Consider the following 17,368-nt stretch of genomic DNA (forward strand, 5'->3'; position numbering starts at 1 on the left):
GTAGTGAAAAAAAATTGTATTTTGAGATTGGACGAGTTCGTTATAAATGTAGTGAAAAAACTGTATTTTGAGATTGGACGAGTTCGTTATAAATGTAGTGAAAAAACTGTATTTTGAGATTGGACGAGTTCGTTATAAATGTAGTGAAAAAAACTGTATTTTGAGATTGGACGAGTTCGTTATAAATGTAGTGAAAAAACTGTATTTTGAGATTGGACGAGTTCGTTATAAATGTAGTGAAAAAACTGTATTTTGAGATTGGACGAGTTCGTTATAAATGTAGTGAAAAAACTGTATTTTGAGATTGGACGAGTTCGTTATAAATGTAGTGAAAAAACTGTATTTTGAGATTGGACGAGTTCGTTATAAATGTTGTGAAAAAAACTGTATTTTGAGATTGGACGAGTTCGTTATAAATGTAGTGAAAAAACTGTATTTTGAGATTGGACGAGTTCGTTATAAATGTAGTGAAAAAACTGTATTTTGAGATTGGACGAGTTCGTTATAAATGTAGTGAAAAAAACTGTATTTTGAGATTGGACGAGTTCGTTATAAATGTAGTGAAAAAACTGTATTTTGAGATTGGACGAGTTCGTTATAAATGTAGTGAAAAAAATGTATTTTGAGATTGGACGAGTTCGTTATAAATGTAGTGAAAAAACTGTATTTTGAGATTGGACGAGTTCGTTATAAATGTAGTGAAAAAACTGTATATTGAGATTGGACGAATTCGTTATAAATGTAGTGAAAAAAACTGTATTTTGAGATTGGACGAGTTCGTTATAAATGTACTTAACCTTATTTTGAGTCTGACATGCAAATTAAAAAATCCGTAAAGTGAAAATTACAATTTTGATATGATGAATCTAGATAATTTTCCTATAGTAATTGAACATGGATTGCGATAATGTTGTGGTAAGTGTGTGGGATTAATTACCTTCGTCGGGAGTGTCAATGGACAGCTGAAGATAACAACATGATAGGAGTATAGTCACCAAATCCCTGCATCCGATTGTGAAAATTACCGCCACTAATTTGACGATAATAGAGATATTATTATCATGGTGAAATAGGATGATCTCTATGTACGCTTCATGACCTTTCACATAAAAACGTGTAATGAAATAAAAAAAATGAGTAACAGATTCTCATAAAAGTTCGCAAAAACACCCGTTGAAATGATAGACAATAATGACATCGATGTTTATAATTACTTTTTTGAGATTACTTAATGAAAAAGGACATTTAATGTTTGATTCCATTGATTTTTCATGGAATTATTCTTTCCCAAATCAATATGCAAATGTCAATGTCGCTGTTATGGCGTCACGATAACGTCGGGTTTTTGGGCCATTCTAGGACATTTTTCCTATAGATACAGAAAAAAATAATAGAGCCGATCAGACAATTAAATTTAGTGTAAAACAAAGAAAATTGATTATTTTTAATTAAAAAAATATAATGTGAATTTTCCAGTTCTGTACCCTAAACCTTACATAGTGAGTACCTCTGTATATAGATCTGTTTAATTAAACCACTTTTTAAAATGGTCTCAGTTAAAACGGCGTATTTCTAACAGATTTTGACATGTGCAACAACCGCTGAGCTAAAAAGTGATTCTTGACCCTTGGTGGTGGTCTGTAGTCACAAGTTACACTGTATCTCAAATCTTTTAATAATGAATGGACCTTGAATACGCGAAGTTCGTCTATGTAACATATTAAATAGTGGAAATTACCACTCATTTTACGATAATACCATCATTAAAATCATGTTGTACCGACGACCGACATTGTACTCGCTGCGACCTCACACACCCATTAGGCATACGGGGTCAAATCAATAATGTACAGCTGCCATAAACTTCGGTTCCATTGTTCATACTTATTTGTTCAAACATTACTTCTACGCGATTCGACCATAACTCAAAAAATGACGTCGTTCTTCGTAGTGACGCCATGGATTACACGAAGCAAATTTGTAAGAAGTTAATTCATAAATAAAAGTGATTTGCACGCTAGAAAACTAAAAGCTTATTGTTTTATTTGCTTGTGATTTAATTTACGACCCATCGACAGTTGATGTCATTAAGGGGCTCGGCTAAACACTGTTAACAATTGTAAAAGTACTTTCATCAAAATAAACATGAATCGAGGATTAAAAGTGTAAATATTTTAAAACTGTTGAAAATGACAAATTGAATGCATCCGCTGAAAGTTATACACTGATCGTCACAAAATGTCTCCAAATAATGAGTACAGAGTATACCATTCCCTGCTGATTCATTTCTTGACTTCATTATACTGATGTAGATATGTTAAAATGCTATTGAATATCATACGTTAGCGTTATTATGACATTCTAATGTAACAGTAAATCCAACTGTAGTGTATTGATATAACTATATGTAGTACATATGCAAACGTTTGGCAACTATGGTATTGCAACATTCTAGGAGAAAGATTTTAGGAGTGTGATGGACATTCTTTTAGAGGGAAGGCAAAGAACGAGATAATTAGTCCAACTGTTGCCGCAAATTATTATTTATTAATTAAGTCGATTTAGTATTACAATTTTAGGACATTGTATTTTCTCCTTCCCCCCCCCCTCTCTCTCTCTCTCTCTCCAAAGTGTTCTTATTTACTATTAAATCATATTTATTATATTTCATTACTTTGCATATCATGTTTGTATTCGTTCTGTATTTTGGAAAGGCTGGCAATATAAGTTGCATAAAACTTGTACCCAATCCTTTTGTATATATTTGCAATAAAATATGTTAAATCTAAAACGTTTGGCAACTCTGGTGTTGCAATATTCGAGAGTCGTGGATTTTCTCCACAATTTTACATATAAAGGCCAAATGAATGATAACCATGTTACAAGTGTAAATTAAAATTGTCAAGAAATGGAATTGTAATGATCCATTTTAATACAGATGACATTTTATGAACGCAAGCAAGTAATTACCAAGTACATTTTTTTAATCTCTAGAGCAAGGAGGGGGTACCTGGGTTCGGCAGGGAATCAGCAAGGCATACGATATGGTACCGCTATACATTTAATTTCATTAAACAATTATGGATGCTCCAGTATGTCCATATCATAAGACATTTTACACAGATTATATGTTGTGAATGGTAAATTACATTTAAGGATCAAGAAAGTATCAATTGGTATTAATAGTAATATTTAGAAAGATCGGTTTTAGTTGCTACATGTATATATAATGAAGCTCAATTCTGGTGGTATGTTCCTTTCTTCTTTCAAACACAGGTGCATAACGTACCAATGTGTAATCAAAGCTCCCCCTGATCTGATTGGCCTTCCCGTATGCTTGTCCTGGTGCAAATGTCGAGTAATACGGTGTACTACGTAATACCACACTTACATCTACGTTTGTCTGTACCATTCGTTGGTGGGTGGATCGGAGAACCCTAATATGGTAATATATGTACTAGGTACCTCTCAAAGGATAAAAATGTACAGCTACCAGCGATTTTTTCCATGGGAGACCCGGGGTTTTTGTTTTGCTTTTTTTTAAATATGATAGGGTGGTGCTGAATCGGTACAAGTTTGAGCTGGTAGCCAGAGAGACGCTGTCTGATGGTGAGAGTTAGAAGGGAGAGAGAGAAAGAATGGTAAATGAGTAAAACAATGCAGTCGTACGATGTGTAATGTATAGACAAATTTGAAATTATTACTGAATTTATCATCACTGTTGTTGGATATCCCACAATATTTGTGATATGAAATGCTAATGAGCGTATTGAATTATATTCTGAATTCACCTACAAGACTAAAAGTGTCCAGAAATGCCGGGACGGGAATTCTGATATTCAGTATTTCTTAAGACTTGATACTGCCTCATTGTAAAATATATAAAAAGTCGATTGGCAAAAATTTGAACCAATTCCCTGGGTTGTTTGAACAGTTCCGGGACAAATAACTTTGGAGGGGATTCGGCAAGGAATAAACATTGTATCCAAATTGCTTCAACTCTGACTCAAATGGATCTGAGAATTGGTTACAGTTTAAATAATGGACCCACTTGAGTGCTCTAAGACCATTTTAGACGTTTTAGAGGTCTAGATGTGGTTGGATCTGAGAATTAGTTACTAGACCTCAAAAACGTCTAAAAATGGTCTTGGGGCACTCTGGTGGGTCCAAAATTATATAAACTGTAACTAATTCTCAGATCCATGTGCTCTGACTGCGCCCCTGTGTATATATATAAGTAAGTAAGTAAGTATGTATATATTTACGTGTGGTGCATGCTTGAGAGTTTTGGGACTGTTTTATTTTATAGTGTTGTGTTTTCCTAACAGACTTTCTTCTTTCTTATGTCGACCTTGAAACCGCCTTGCTTTTGGCATAAAGTTGATCGTCCGCCCCTGTTATATGATGGCGCTGGGTTCTGCCCCCTGGTCGAGCCACACCAAAGTCTATAAATGTGGTCGTTTCTGATCCTGCTTAGCGCTCAGCATAAAAAAGTGGGGCAACTGGTTCGCCCGCGGTTCGTTGTCAGTATAGCATGAGCGGGTAGGGCATGCTTCATTTAGATAGCAATATAAAAAGGCAAGGGTTCAACTATGACAAGGAGACAGACCACGAATAAACATGTATCGCAGTCTCCCGAAACACACAGAGATTCACACACATCAACACATTGCATTCACGGGATCTATACAAAAAAATAATTTTCTCGGAAAATAATTTAATTTTAAATTTCAAAATATTCATCCTACAAAACATTACACGTGTATTTGTAATATTATTTTTTTCATTTTTAATCTTTTATACAAACTATCACGTTATGTTTAGTTAAAATACGTTGATTGAAATGAAAATTATAATTATTGTAAAATATTATTTATATAATATATAACTGCCGTACTTCTAGAGGCTACATGTACGAGACGAAGGAAGGGAGGCAACTACAATTCTATATCTGAATATAAACCTAAGGATTATAGGATATAAAATAAATGCAAAAAATATTTATATATTGTTATTGTTATTGGTTTTAAGCTTATAGATTTTTTCAAACAGTTTTTTAATGTTATATTGATGTAAATATTCCGGTATACATTTATGGTTATATGGAAAAGTTCATTATTTCATTAATAATAAATAAAAAAAAAAATCCAGAAATTTGGGATGATGAAATGTTTCAGACACGGCATTATTTGACCTTTCGTGTCTAATTATTTTTTTTCAGAAAAATAAATATGTATAAATGTTTCCTTTTGAAATGTGTTTGTGTGTTTTTATGTTGTTGTATATAAAGTATATAAATACGGTGTCATCACATCAGTTATATGGGAAAAAAATATCAAAATAACTATTTTCTTGTGTTGTTTTTTCTCTTACTTTCTTTTATTTCCCCTTAATTTTCATTTTCAAGTGTCTAATTTTCTTACACGTCGTGTCTAACGTTAAAACACAGAGAAAGCGAAAAATTCAATATAAAACATTTCCAAGGAAAAGTTCCCTTTTGTTTGATTACATGCATGTGCATAGTTATGCCGCGATTTTGGTATTCTAAAATTTAAAAAAAAATACATTTCGAGGGAAAATCTGTGTTTCGATCCTACATGTGCATCATGTAGCTGACCATGTTGGATACAGCTGCAAACAGCTGTGTGTGTTTACATATTACCGGAAATAGAATTCCGGAAGGAAATAGACAGTGGCGCATTCTGGGAATTACCTATATTCCCGTCTAGCCACACGACTAACAAAAACAGACGAGAAAAACACCGTTCTGTCAAAAGAATGACGACTTCACAACCGAAAAACGGGCAGAGATGGAAGACTTAGGATCTGCCTACATTAGTTCGTGTGAATATACACAATATTTCAGCGAGATGGTAATATATATTCGTTTTTATACAACAGGTATTCGATATCTATGCCCGTGGCCCAAATTTTCCGTCCGTCTGGAATGAATGGTTTTGTCTAGACGGTTGTATTGTTTACGGTGATAGGTATTATCTATCGGACCAGACGGTGGTAGCCCTGGGGTCCAACAGGACAATACAGGTATGGCGTATAGATGTGGTTCGGTATTGATTTTGTAACGAGCAAATTATCGATCATTATTTATTCTCTGGTTAGATTGTCGACTTATTAAACGTGTTGGGTGAGTCAACTCAGACAATGGGAAATCTATGTATGAATGACATTAAAATACAATGACATGCGCCACAAGCCAGACGTTTCGGTCACATTCAAATTATAATTTATTTGACATTTTGAAGAAAATATATTCCAGCTAGTTATCAGCTGTTTTCAGACAACTTTGTCTCTTTAAAGTTCTACACTTCATTGTGTGCTCTTTACGCTGTTTTTTGCATGTCATTTTGTGTCATCAGACTCACAAAATGATTAATTTCAAGTCTAAAATTGACCATTGTGTATTCTGAGAAAAAACTAGAACATTATTTGTTATTCGGCCTTTTTGACATATAAGAAGTCAGGTGTTTGTAATAATAATTCTAAAAAAGGATCTGTTTCGAAATACCATATTGGTAATGATCAGGAACATGTATTTATTTAAGTGTAACTGTGTACTGTCTGATATCAGAGCTTATAGTTTTTCATGGATATGCAATGGAAAGAGAGAAGAAAAAAAACTGCAGGGCTCTGAATTATGCAGTATGAAATTCATGTGTGACTTAAAGCTTAGGCCTATATATGTGTAACTGTTACAGACTTCATAGGTAGGTTTAATCACATCAGGCGAAGGAGATCTCATTGGTGTATCTTTTATTGCCAATCGGTTTCACCTTTACTGAGGTTTTGATCATCAGGACACAAAGTTTTTGACTTTTTTTTATGCTCTGTGCACTAGCTAATGGGTATTTACTATTTATGCAACAATCTGTTCGATCCTAGGTGCTGTATAGTGAAATTACCTTCTTGCAATTGGTGGCAGTTTTAAAATGTTACTGCTCACCGCTGTTATAATCAGGGTTCCCACGCAACCTTGAAAACTGGAAAAGGTGTAGGAAATTGAAATACAAATTCACGATAGGGAAAAAACTTGAGAAACAAGGAAAAATTGAAATACCTTGATAAAGCCTTGAATTTTATTACTTGCTTTAATTTATTAAACTGTGTCCAATCAGCAATAAGCTTGTTTATATAACTCTTAACATGAGAGGCATGAAGGAAGCTACACAAACAAACCAATGTTAGTATATAGTTTATACATTGTTTTCTTTCATAATGAAAGTGGTTTTATGTTGGAATAGATATAGTCAGCATCATTCAAGTTGCATTACTCTTAAAAAATAAGGACACAACTTGTGAAAGGTATCTGAAAGTGTCAAGATATTACTTGAATTTCACTTACTGTCCTTGAAAAATTGTTGAAAAAGCTTTGAATTCTGGTCTAAAAAATAGTGGGAACCCTGTATTATATAATGTTTTTGATGATTCACCTGCAAAGACAGTGAGTTTTTGCTTCACTATCTTTTGAATCAGTGGGATAGATGAAAGATCTACAGCTTAATTATGACCACTAGATATCAGCGGACATCCCATCTATTATTATTTTTTATTATTATAGGATGAAAATTATATGTGAAGCAGTTGTTCATGTAAATCAAACCTGCAGGTGTGATGCAATGTACATATTTTGCAAAATGTATTTCATGTGTTGAAAATTATTTATTAAAAGATGCTCCACTGCTGATAAAAAGTATTTTTCTCTATCAAAAACCAGGAGAAGATCTAGAGGTATAAGCGCTTTTCCTCAGTTACAAATCTTAATTCTTACTTTACACCATTACCACCACTGAAAAGTTTGAGCTTCTAATTGTACTTCAAGATAAAAATCTTGAAAATAATCAAATGCATTTTGAAAAAAAAATATTGTTCAGATGATTAGTATCATTTAAGCTCAGTGGTGGAGCATCACTAATATTAGGATAATATAAGATCATGATATAATTTGTCACACACAAAAAAAAATAATGTGAAATGACTCATACAATTTACTGTATGTGCAAGCCAAGAGACAAGTTAAAGTCAAAGGGCGCCTTTTCCCCCCTGACATTTTGCAATGTTAGAGCTAGGTCATGAAAAGTAACCTTTTCCCCAGATACAGATATTTATGTACATACATTATACTGCCAGTTAAGCACAATACACTAACTCAAAATATTTGGAATATTGAAACAGATTGATTTTTTTTGTGTTGGATGTTTATTCATTAATAGATCTATGCAGTTTATTTCAAAACATCATTTTCAATTTCAGATTTGTAATTTCTAAGCCTGCTATTTGGACCCAGAGCTATAGTGTTTTTATGCCAGTACGATGGGAAGCACATCATCAAAGTTCCGAAAACACCTTAGTAATGGAGATGAGGTAGCGGCCCTGAATCTGTATAACAGTCATAGCGAGTTACGGAAAGCCCTAGATCCAAACTGTTCTTATGGCGACTCACATCAGCATGAAACGCCATTGCATTATTCAGCACGGCATGGCATGAAGAGTCTGTTACGGTATGTATACTTTCTACTCATGATTTTTCTCACCATATTCTACTCAGTAAGTGTCCAGGCGCTTAAAATTGAAAACACGAAGAGGCACATTATAGAATCTAATTTGAACCTACATTTCACATATTTATTGAAACATTAAACAATTTGCAAAATAAATTAGATAGAGAAATTAAACCTACGCAGATTTCATTGTATCAGTCTGTATTTAATTCAAAGTAAGTGAAATTAAACCCTCAAAAAGGGGGAAGGGCGTTTATAGGGACAAGAGCGCTTTTTGGGTTAAGCACTATATATCATCTTTAAGACAATCTCTGAGTCTCGGTCTCACCAGAAGTAAAAAGTCCTAGACCTCTTAAAATTATTTCAATTGTTTTCATTATTAGAAGATCCTGGGTTCTGATGAAAGGTCTAGTTAGATTAATCTTTGTCATTTTTCATTTGATGATCAAAAAAGTAACAAAAACAGTATTTTAATGAATGAGAATGAAGCAGATTAGCAAAGGAAATTTGTATATGAGAGGGTGAAAAAAGATAGTTTAGGATATTGTTACGAGAGAGGGCAAACTAGAATTGTAGAATATTTTTATGAATGAGAGAGTTGAGGGAAAATTTGTATTGTTATATATTTTTACAAGAGGCATAAAACTTGTATTGTAGGATGTTATATGAGATAGGGCACTCTTGTATTACAGGATATTTTTGCGAGAGTTAGGAGGGAACCCCAACAAGACTAATGGTCGTAAAGAGACATGTCTACACTGTGTCTCTATGGAGAAGCCGTGCCACGCTCAGTGTTACCCTGTACTACGTAAACGGGCAGAGTGTCTACAGATGTTACTTAACTGGAGAGGTGCTACACTGAAGAACTCAGAGGTGGAGAAGATCGACTTAGCGGCTCAGGATGAGGTAGGACTTATTTACTGATAGATGATTTGTTTTGTACAGATTTGATTTTCTTGTTAATAAGGTATTTAGTTTAAATCAATAATCAGTTCATTTCTTTATGAAATCTGGACATATTGAGGTCATGAATTGATTTGAATTATTCCAAAATGAGTAAAATTGAGAGGATTTAGCCCTTTTGTCAAAAGTTCAGCTACTTTGTGCTGAGTCATACTTATTCATAAATAAAAAGTATAAAAATCCAAGTTGTTGAAACATCTTTAAAATCATATTCAACGTAAAAATTTTCTATAATTATTTATATTTCCTGGCTAGTGCTTTGTTGAAATCTGAAAATCTGAAAATCAGTGTTCTCGATTTGCCTAAAAAATCTACTGAAACTACTGATCATGAAGATGTAATAAAATGTCTTTATGTGTCTTCAGGAATTGAATACGGCTCTACACTATGCCGCCGCCTCAGGACTGAAGAGATGTGTAGAGGTATGTACAGAAAATCATCAGCTAACAATTGTGTTCAAGGAATTCTATATTATACATCATATTTATCTTTATAGACCATGCTCCAATCGCACACCCTTATACCCTCTAAAAACACCCCATCCCCACCCCTATCCATCTAAAAACACCCATACCCACTCTGAACCAACCCCACACCTCCCGGCATTAATAAACAAATGGAAAGTCTCCCTAAGAAGAAATTCCTAAGAACCAACATCCTGCAATGTGTTTTGGTTCATCTTCTAGGTCCCTGATTTAAGGTAAATCTTACATCATCAGTCAATTCCATTTTCTAAGACTTCATACATAACTTATATGGCAATTTATATGGCTCATGAACAACGAAAACATGAGTATCCTCGTGCCTCTGTCTGATTTTATTTCACAGAACCTTCCTCGGTAATTATATAACTCAATTTCCCACTGAAACGACACAGCCACTTCTCGTTGTCGCTAACAGTTAGGAAGCTAACTATCAAATTGTATACATTTTAACTATCTATCTACTGTTGGTTGTATATCTACTATTATATAACCTTTATAGTTATCTAGTTATAAATCACTTAGTCATATAAGTGCGTTTTCACTTTAAAAGTTGTCCTGTATGATGTCTACTTATGTAATCATAAATTTTTTTTATGTAAATGCCCCGTGCGGGACCTTGATTGGTTTAATAAACATTGTCTATTGTCTATAGTATTAAATCAACTTAAGGCTATTTTATTGTTGCTTTAATTATCTCATTAAAATGATTCACACATTTCCTATAAAACAGATAATTCTGGTTCCTTTAATTTGTGTCCTAACGTTTTACATAAAGCTTATAGTATGTAATCTTAAAGACAAAATATCTACATTAGATTTCATTTTTTCCATTTTCAGATGTTGGTGGCACATGGTGCTCCCTTGTTCACGGAAAACAAAGACCAGTTAACACCATGTGATTCTGCAGAGAGGAACTCTCACACAGAAATAGCGACATACCTGGAATCCAAGATGGTGTTTTCTGATGTAAGTTATGACCAGGTTACTCTGATAAAGCCAAATACGTGGGTTTCCAGATACCAAAACAACACAGGTAAAATATGACTTACTGTCAATTAGTCCTACATATAGTCTAGTGATTGTGAAGTTACAAAGTCACATAAAAATATGACATCACAATTACCGGAAGGTGGAACTAATCAATAGTAAATTTTACTTCACTTAGATCGTTTTGGTATCTTTAAATATACATATTTACTGTAAGAATTTATTGAGTCAACTTGCATGTACAGTAAAACCCTGTTATATCGCCACCCGTTTTACCGCCAAACCCGCTTATCTCCATGAATTTATTCAGAACAGATTTCCCTCCATACAAATACTCCTGTTATACTGCCAAACCTGCCTACCGCCATCCGCCATCACATTCGCAGAACAAATGATTAAAATAACACTATAATGACCTTGTTAATATCGCCAAATTCTGTTGATAGGGAAACATGTTTTCTTAAGGTGCTCAACTGACAGGTAATCAGCTACACACACTATGGCCACTTGTATGACCGTGTGTACACAGTGAAATCAACTATCAATATGGGTACACCCTGGTTATTGTTTTACAGGTAGGTGTCGCAAGTTGTGGTGAATAAAACTCACTTCTGTACATGTGTTTTACATACTATTAACGTTAGTTGTTTAATGACAAAAAGGAACCCACAAGTCTGTTTCTCGCCTGATATCGCCGTTCGTTTATATTGAACCAAAAAATACAACTAGCAATTTCAGGAGCGATAGAAATATTACGTACGTGCAGAAGAATCCGCCATTTATTAGTAATATCAAATCGTCGTCTGAGTGCCGTTTTCGCAGACATGTGCATGGAAGTAAGGTCATGACCGCACTGCGCTTGTTCAGAACTTCTATTCTTTGTTTCCGGGTGGGATTTCCCGTTATAAAAATATCATGTAACCGAGAAAATCCCAGCTAGCAGGCAATTACGACACGATACTTGGTAACACAAACGAGTTCGGTTTTCGTATTTACACACATAAAGCTGATGTACTTATCGAAAGGGCCGCGGTGGCCGAGTGGTTAAGATGTCTCGACATATTACCACAAGCCCTCCACCTCTGGGATGCGGGTTCGAATCCCATGTGGGGCAGTTGCCAGGTACTGACCGCTGGTCGGTGGTTTTTCTCCGGGTACTCCGGCTTTCCTCCACCAACAAACCTGGCACGTCCTTACATGACCCTGGCTGTTAATAGGACGTAAAAAATAAACAAACCAAACTTATCGAAAGACTACTATCAAAATTACTTTGATTTTGGAACCATTCATATTACAAAATACGAAGTGACCGTACATTACACAGACTGACTAGAAAGTCTTTTTCAGTACGTCACCGGAGGACTACATATAATTAGGCCTAATTAAGATTTCAACGACAAATCCGATATACCGTCAAACTCGATATATCGCCAAAATCTAGGAAAACAGGAAGTGGCGATATAACGGGGTTTTACTGTATATAATGACTTCTTAAATGTATCTGTACTTCTTAATACATGTATATAATTATGAGGTTTTATCAAAAGTATTCAAAGTTTCTTGGACGTTTCGGCTAGTTGGCAAGGTAAACTTCACATTTCTATAAAGATTTTATAGGATTGAACATATTTATTATTAATTATAACTCAAAAAGCCTTAATTTCGGGGGGGGGGGGATCACATACAGTAAAACATTGTGAACACACATCTACCCAGATGATTGTTAAAATGTGCATTTAAGTTTATTGGTTTAGTTTGTTAAAGACTAACAAATAATTTAATATTTAAAAAAAAAAATGTTAGTTTAACATGATTCAACTGTATTCATGTTACAAATATCAGTGTGTGTAGATATGATACAATGTCTCATAATGTTGTATTGTTGATTATAGAATGATACTACTGAAGATCAGATATCAGAAATGTTGCCGGTCGTGGATTCAGAGGTAAGATTCCATTTGGATATATATCATTATATGTCTGCCTTCATCTGTTTTGGGATATTTGTTAGACTGCTACATACCAGTTTTCAAAAATATTCATATACCACATCAAAGGAAAATTGTTTATCAGTTTGGTGTCAGAGAGAAATGTAGCTGTGCTATTGAAATAAGAAATCTTTCCATATGAAAATTTGTGTGTTTTCGTAATGCCTGTTGGGAGTAGATTAGAGATTTGAAGAATTTTGAGATTTTAACAGTTGTTTCATGTCTGATTCGTCTGCAGTCAAAACATCATAACCAGATCAAACATTTCACTTTTTCCTCCACTGTAAACTCCTTTGATTGAATTTCATGTTTTTTGTGGGTAGTTAAAAATGGGGAAAAAAATTACAGCAAAATTGTAGCAAATGAAAATAACAAGGAAAGTTGACCCACACAAGTGTAAAGCTTGAAATTAAATTGGCTTGAAAATGGAGCTAGGCACAAAAACATAAATTAATTTGCTTAGAAACGAAAACATAATTAAGTCGCTTAGAAACGAAAACATAAATTAAGTCGCTTAGAAAATAAGGTTGTTTACAGTATTCTTGGAAAATTTGTTCACATATCATGCATGATTGGTAACAAAAAAATAACACCTCTACAAACTGTTACTGTTGAAGTTTTTTTGGTACAAAATTGATGAACTTACTTGTACAGGAGTACAGTGGACTGCGGGCTCAGGATCTCCAGGAAGCTAAGGACCAGTTATTGGTGGAGACTGCTGACATGCTCAGTGTGCCATTGTTTACAGCCGACGCTCTTCTACGGAACCATGGTAAGCTGTTAGGGGAATGATAACAAAAGTATGTCACTAGTTCATGTGTTAATATCACAGTAGGGAGAAACAGGACAGAGGCTTTTTCATTACTAAATATGAAATTGATTTATTCCATGTCTCATATACATTTATGAATTTTAGGTTTATTTGTGATCACCTGATGCTCCCATTATCAAGCTTGCACATGTTGCATAGTGAATGTAAGATATATAGTTGGCAACAAACTGTAAAGGAACAGTTAATAATTTGTAATAATTATTTAATATTGTATGACACACGAATTAGTCAATATCATTATTTATATAAATATTTTAATTTACATTTGATTAAAGATGCTCCACCATTGAAAAATGGTAATTTTTCTCTATCAAAAACAGGAGCAGATGATTTAGTATTTTTCTTCAGTAACAAAAGTTACTTACTTTACACCATTTCTACCACTGAAATGTTTGAGCTTCAAATTTTACTTGAAGATAAAAATATTTAAAATAATCAATTGCATCCCAGAAAAATTTCTGTGGCACTATGTCCTAAATGAAATGCAGTGCTGATTGCGCATGGGCATGAACCAAAAGCAAAATGAAATATTTTTGATGTCAATTAGACATATATATATACATGATTAAACACCAATTGTTGTTAAAATGATGCTCTGTTGGCATTGGAGCATCTTTAACCTTTGAAGTACTATAACACGAAATCAACAGGGCCTTAGTTATTCAAGTTCAGTGAATTTCAAAATGTGATCTTTGAGTTTGAAAAGTTCTGAATAAGAATTGCAATACAATTAAAAATGATGGTTTAATTAGGTGTGGTAGTAAATTGTGGTATGTTGCTGCTGCCTTAACTGCCAGTACACACAATTCTAACTCCGCTTCTAAATCAGCCAGAGCTATCTGATATGTAAATGATCGACATTAAATTCCTGGTACCTGACATTCATCCCAATTGTTGGAATGATCCTGTCCTGAGCATGTGTTTAACCCATGTCCCCTGTTTGTGCCCGAGCAGAATGGTCCCGCGAGATGCTACTGGAGGCATGGATGAGCGACCCGTTAGCTTGCTGTGAGAAGTCAGGCGTGACCCCTCCCCCCAGTCTGTTTTCTGATCAACCCCAAGTCCAGGAGTCCTTGACCAGTCCAGTCAGTTCAGAACCTCCCAGTCCCGACACCATGGTAAGTCTGTATGCCTCACATAACATAACCCTATTAAAAAACTTACATGCTCCCATTTGGTGCACTAAGTCTGCCTCACATAACTTAATGGTTGTGATTACTTCCAAGCTTCCATAATCTCCTTTGCTAATACATCATTGTTCCCTGCCTCTTTCCACTTTGTTATCTTGTCCTCTGTATCACGCTTTAATTTCTTTCCTGTATTCTTACTTATAGAATATTTTCCTGGTTTTAATGGTCCTTGAGCTCCTTCACACATAATGACAGTCAAACCTGTCTTTAAAGCCCTCCAAAACCCAAGTATTAAGTTGTATTTTAATAGAGCTTGCAGCAAAGGAAATTCTTAATTATACTGGAATCTGGTTGTCTTTCTGTCTGTAGACACAACTTTGTCAGGCGAACTCCTCCTAAACTACTCAACAGATTTTATAGTTTCTTACACAGAACCCCGACACAAAGGGGAGTTGAATAAACAATATTTGGTTTTACAATGTTCCCTATAAATGGAGTTATTACTAAATTTAAACCAGTGTATCTGGTTATTACTCTTTGGATATTGTGTGTGAGAAGCATGAAGTTTCTGCTTTAAGTAGTTGTGTTGTAGATCTCATTTGATTGGACATTCTTATTGTTTCAGTGCGATATCTGCACACAGTCGTTCCTTCTAGAGGAGGAACCTGTTCACATGGCCTGTAAACATCAGTTCTGTCGCTGCTGCTGGAAAGAGTGAGTGTAGTCAGATACGATCATCAATAAATAATTGAATTTAACTTGAGATTAATACATAAAATTATGATAATTTGATATTTTTTGTCATATATGTATTTATTATAAAGAAATCAATGAACATTTTAGAATTTTCTACCAAAACATATCATAAAGAAATAATATAATATGACTATGAAATATTGATATTTTTTTTCCAGAATTTCTATGCATTTAGAAGATTAATATTTAATAATTACAAATTAATTAAACAAATAATGCAGAGATGATAATACCTAATGCTTCCATTTCTAGGTATTTGAACCTGAAGATCCAGGAAGGCGATGCCCATCACATTACCTGTCCTGGGTTTCAGTGCGGAAAGTTGGTTCCAGTAGAAATTATAGAGAACATCGTCTCCAGAGAGATGGCACGGCGATACCTTCAGTTCGACATCAAGGTAGGTCAGTTAGGTCAGACACGAAGTATTGCAGTTTTATTAGATTCACATAATTATCTGAACTTTTATTCTTGTATGGGTAGAAACTTATTACCATGAAGCAAGAAATTTTTAATTCTGGACCTGGCACCATAAAACTATTCTCAGACAGATTTTTTAATCAAGTATATGATTTTACATATATTAGGTTTGAGTAAAATATCTCTTGAGAACATTTTATGGTGCTGGACCCTGATTCAGTGGAAACCTCTTCGTCAAGAGTTTGAATCTCACATTGGGCAGTTGCCATGTACTGACTGTAGGTCAGTGGTTTTTCTCGGGGTACTCCGGCTTTCCTCCACTATCTAAACCTGTCATGTCCTTTTATGACCCTGGCTGTTAATAGGACATTAAACCAATCAAACCAGAGACATTGAAACACTACTGTATTACATTTACTGTAGGCGTTTGTGGACAGTAACCCCAGCATTAAGTGGTGTCCGTTTCCTGGATGTGGTCGGGCAGTCAGATTACCTGAACTAGACGGTAACAACCAGACGCCACGCCAGCTCCCCGCCGATACATCACGAGCCGTCGACTGTGGAAATAAACATTATTTTTGTTGGTAAGTTACGATAGTTTTCGTAGAAATTCAAAGATATTTCTCAAAACCCTGTTTTCTATTCAACACAAATAGTTAAAGTTATTGTATATGTCAGTTATCTGTCCTTGCGGTGTAGGTATTGATTGTGACGTCATTTGTTTGTTATCGTCATGCTTTTTGGAAAAATTGACATAAATTGCATAAACAAAATAATGACATAACAATCGATACCTGCCTTCAAGGGAGCTAACTCTGTATTATTCAATGACGCAATGGGTCCAGGTAGAAAATGTCTGCTTTAATTTAAAGATGCTCCACCGCTGACAATTGGTATTTCTTTCACTATCAAAAACAGGAGCAGACGATTTAGTAATTTTCATCAGTTACAAAAGTTACTTACTTTAAACCATTACCACCATTGAAAAGTTGAGCTTCTAAATTTACTTCAAATTGAAAATATAAAAAAAAAAAATTAATTGCGTCTCGAAAAAAATTTATGCTATTTTTTGTGTTAATTAGACATATATATACAAGATTGAACACCAATTATTGTTCAAATGATGAATGCTATTTATGCTCTGTCGACGACGGAGCATCTTTAAATAATATCTTCCTGATTTATTATTGTGTCTTTGTTTCTTCATTAAGAAATTTATGTAAATGAAGATATTTTTGAACTTGTCATCCAGTAACTGTTTTGTAGGTTGATTATTACAACGGAATGCTTGAAA

At 34.4% G+C, this 17,368-nt stretch overlaps 1 protein-coding gene across 1 annotated transcript in view; it reads left to right on the top strand.

Annotated features, from left to right (window-relative positions):
- Positions 1-5,712: 5,712 nt before the first annotated feature.
- Positions 5,713-17,368, top strand: part of LOC138310461 (uncharacterized) — a 32,636-nt gene continuing 20,980 nt past the window's right edge. The window contains exons 1-11 of the mRNA XM_069251688.1: positions 5,713-5,873; positions 8,269-8,516; positions 9,209-9,422; positions 9,845-9,901; positions 10,802-10,930; positions 12,844-12,897; positions 13,594-13,711; positions 14,726-14,889; positions 15,527-15,615; positions 15,910-16,054; positions 16,498-16,658. Of these exons, the coding sequence (XP_069107789.1) occupies positions 8,329-8,516; positions 9,209-9,422; positions 9,845-9,901; positions 10,802-10,930; positions 12,844-12,897; positions 13,594-13,711; positions 14,726-14,889; positions 15,527-15,615; positions 15,910-16,054; positions 16,498-16,658 (1,319 nt within the window). The 5' untranslated portion in view covers positions 5,713-5,873; positions 8,269-8,328. The remainder of the gene's footprint in view (positions 5,874-8,268; positions 8,517-9,208; positions 9,423-9,844; positions 9,902-10,801; positions 10,931-12,843; positions 12,898-13,593; positions 13,712-14,725; positions 14,890-15,526; positions 15,616-15,909; positions 16,055-16,497; positions 16,659-17,368) is intronic.

Source organism: Argopecten irradians, chromosome 16 (genome assembly GCF_041381155.1).
Source record: "Argopecten irradians isolate NY chromosome 16, Ai_NY, whole genome shotgun sequence".
Taxonomy (NCBI): Eukaryota; Metazoa; Mollusca; class Bivalvia; order Pectinida; family Pectinidae; genus Argopecten; species Argopecten irradians.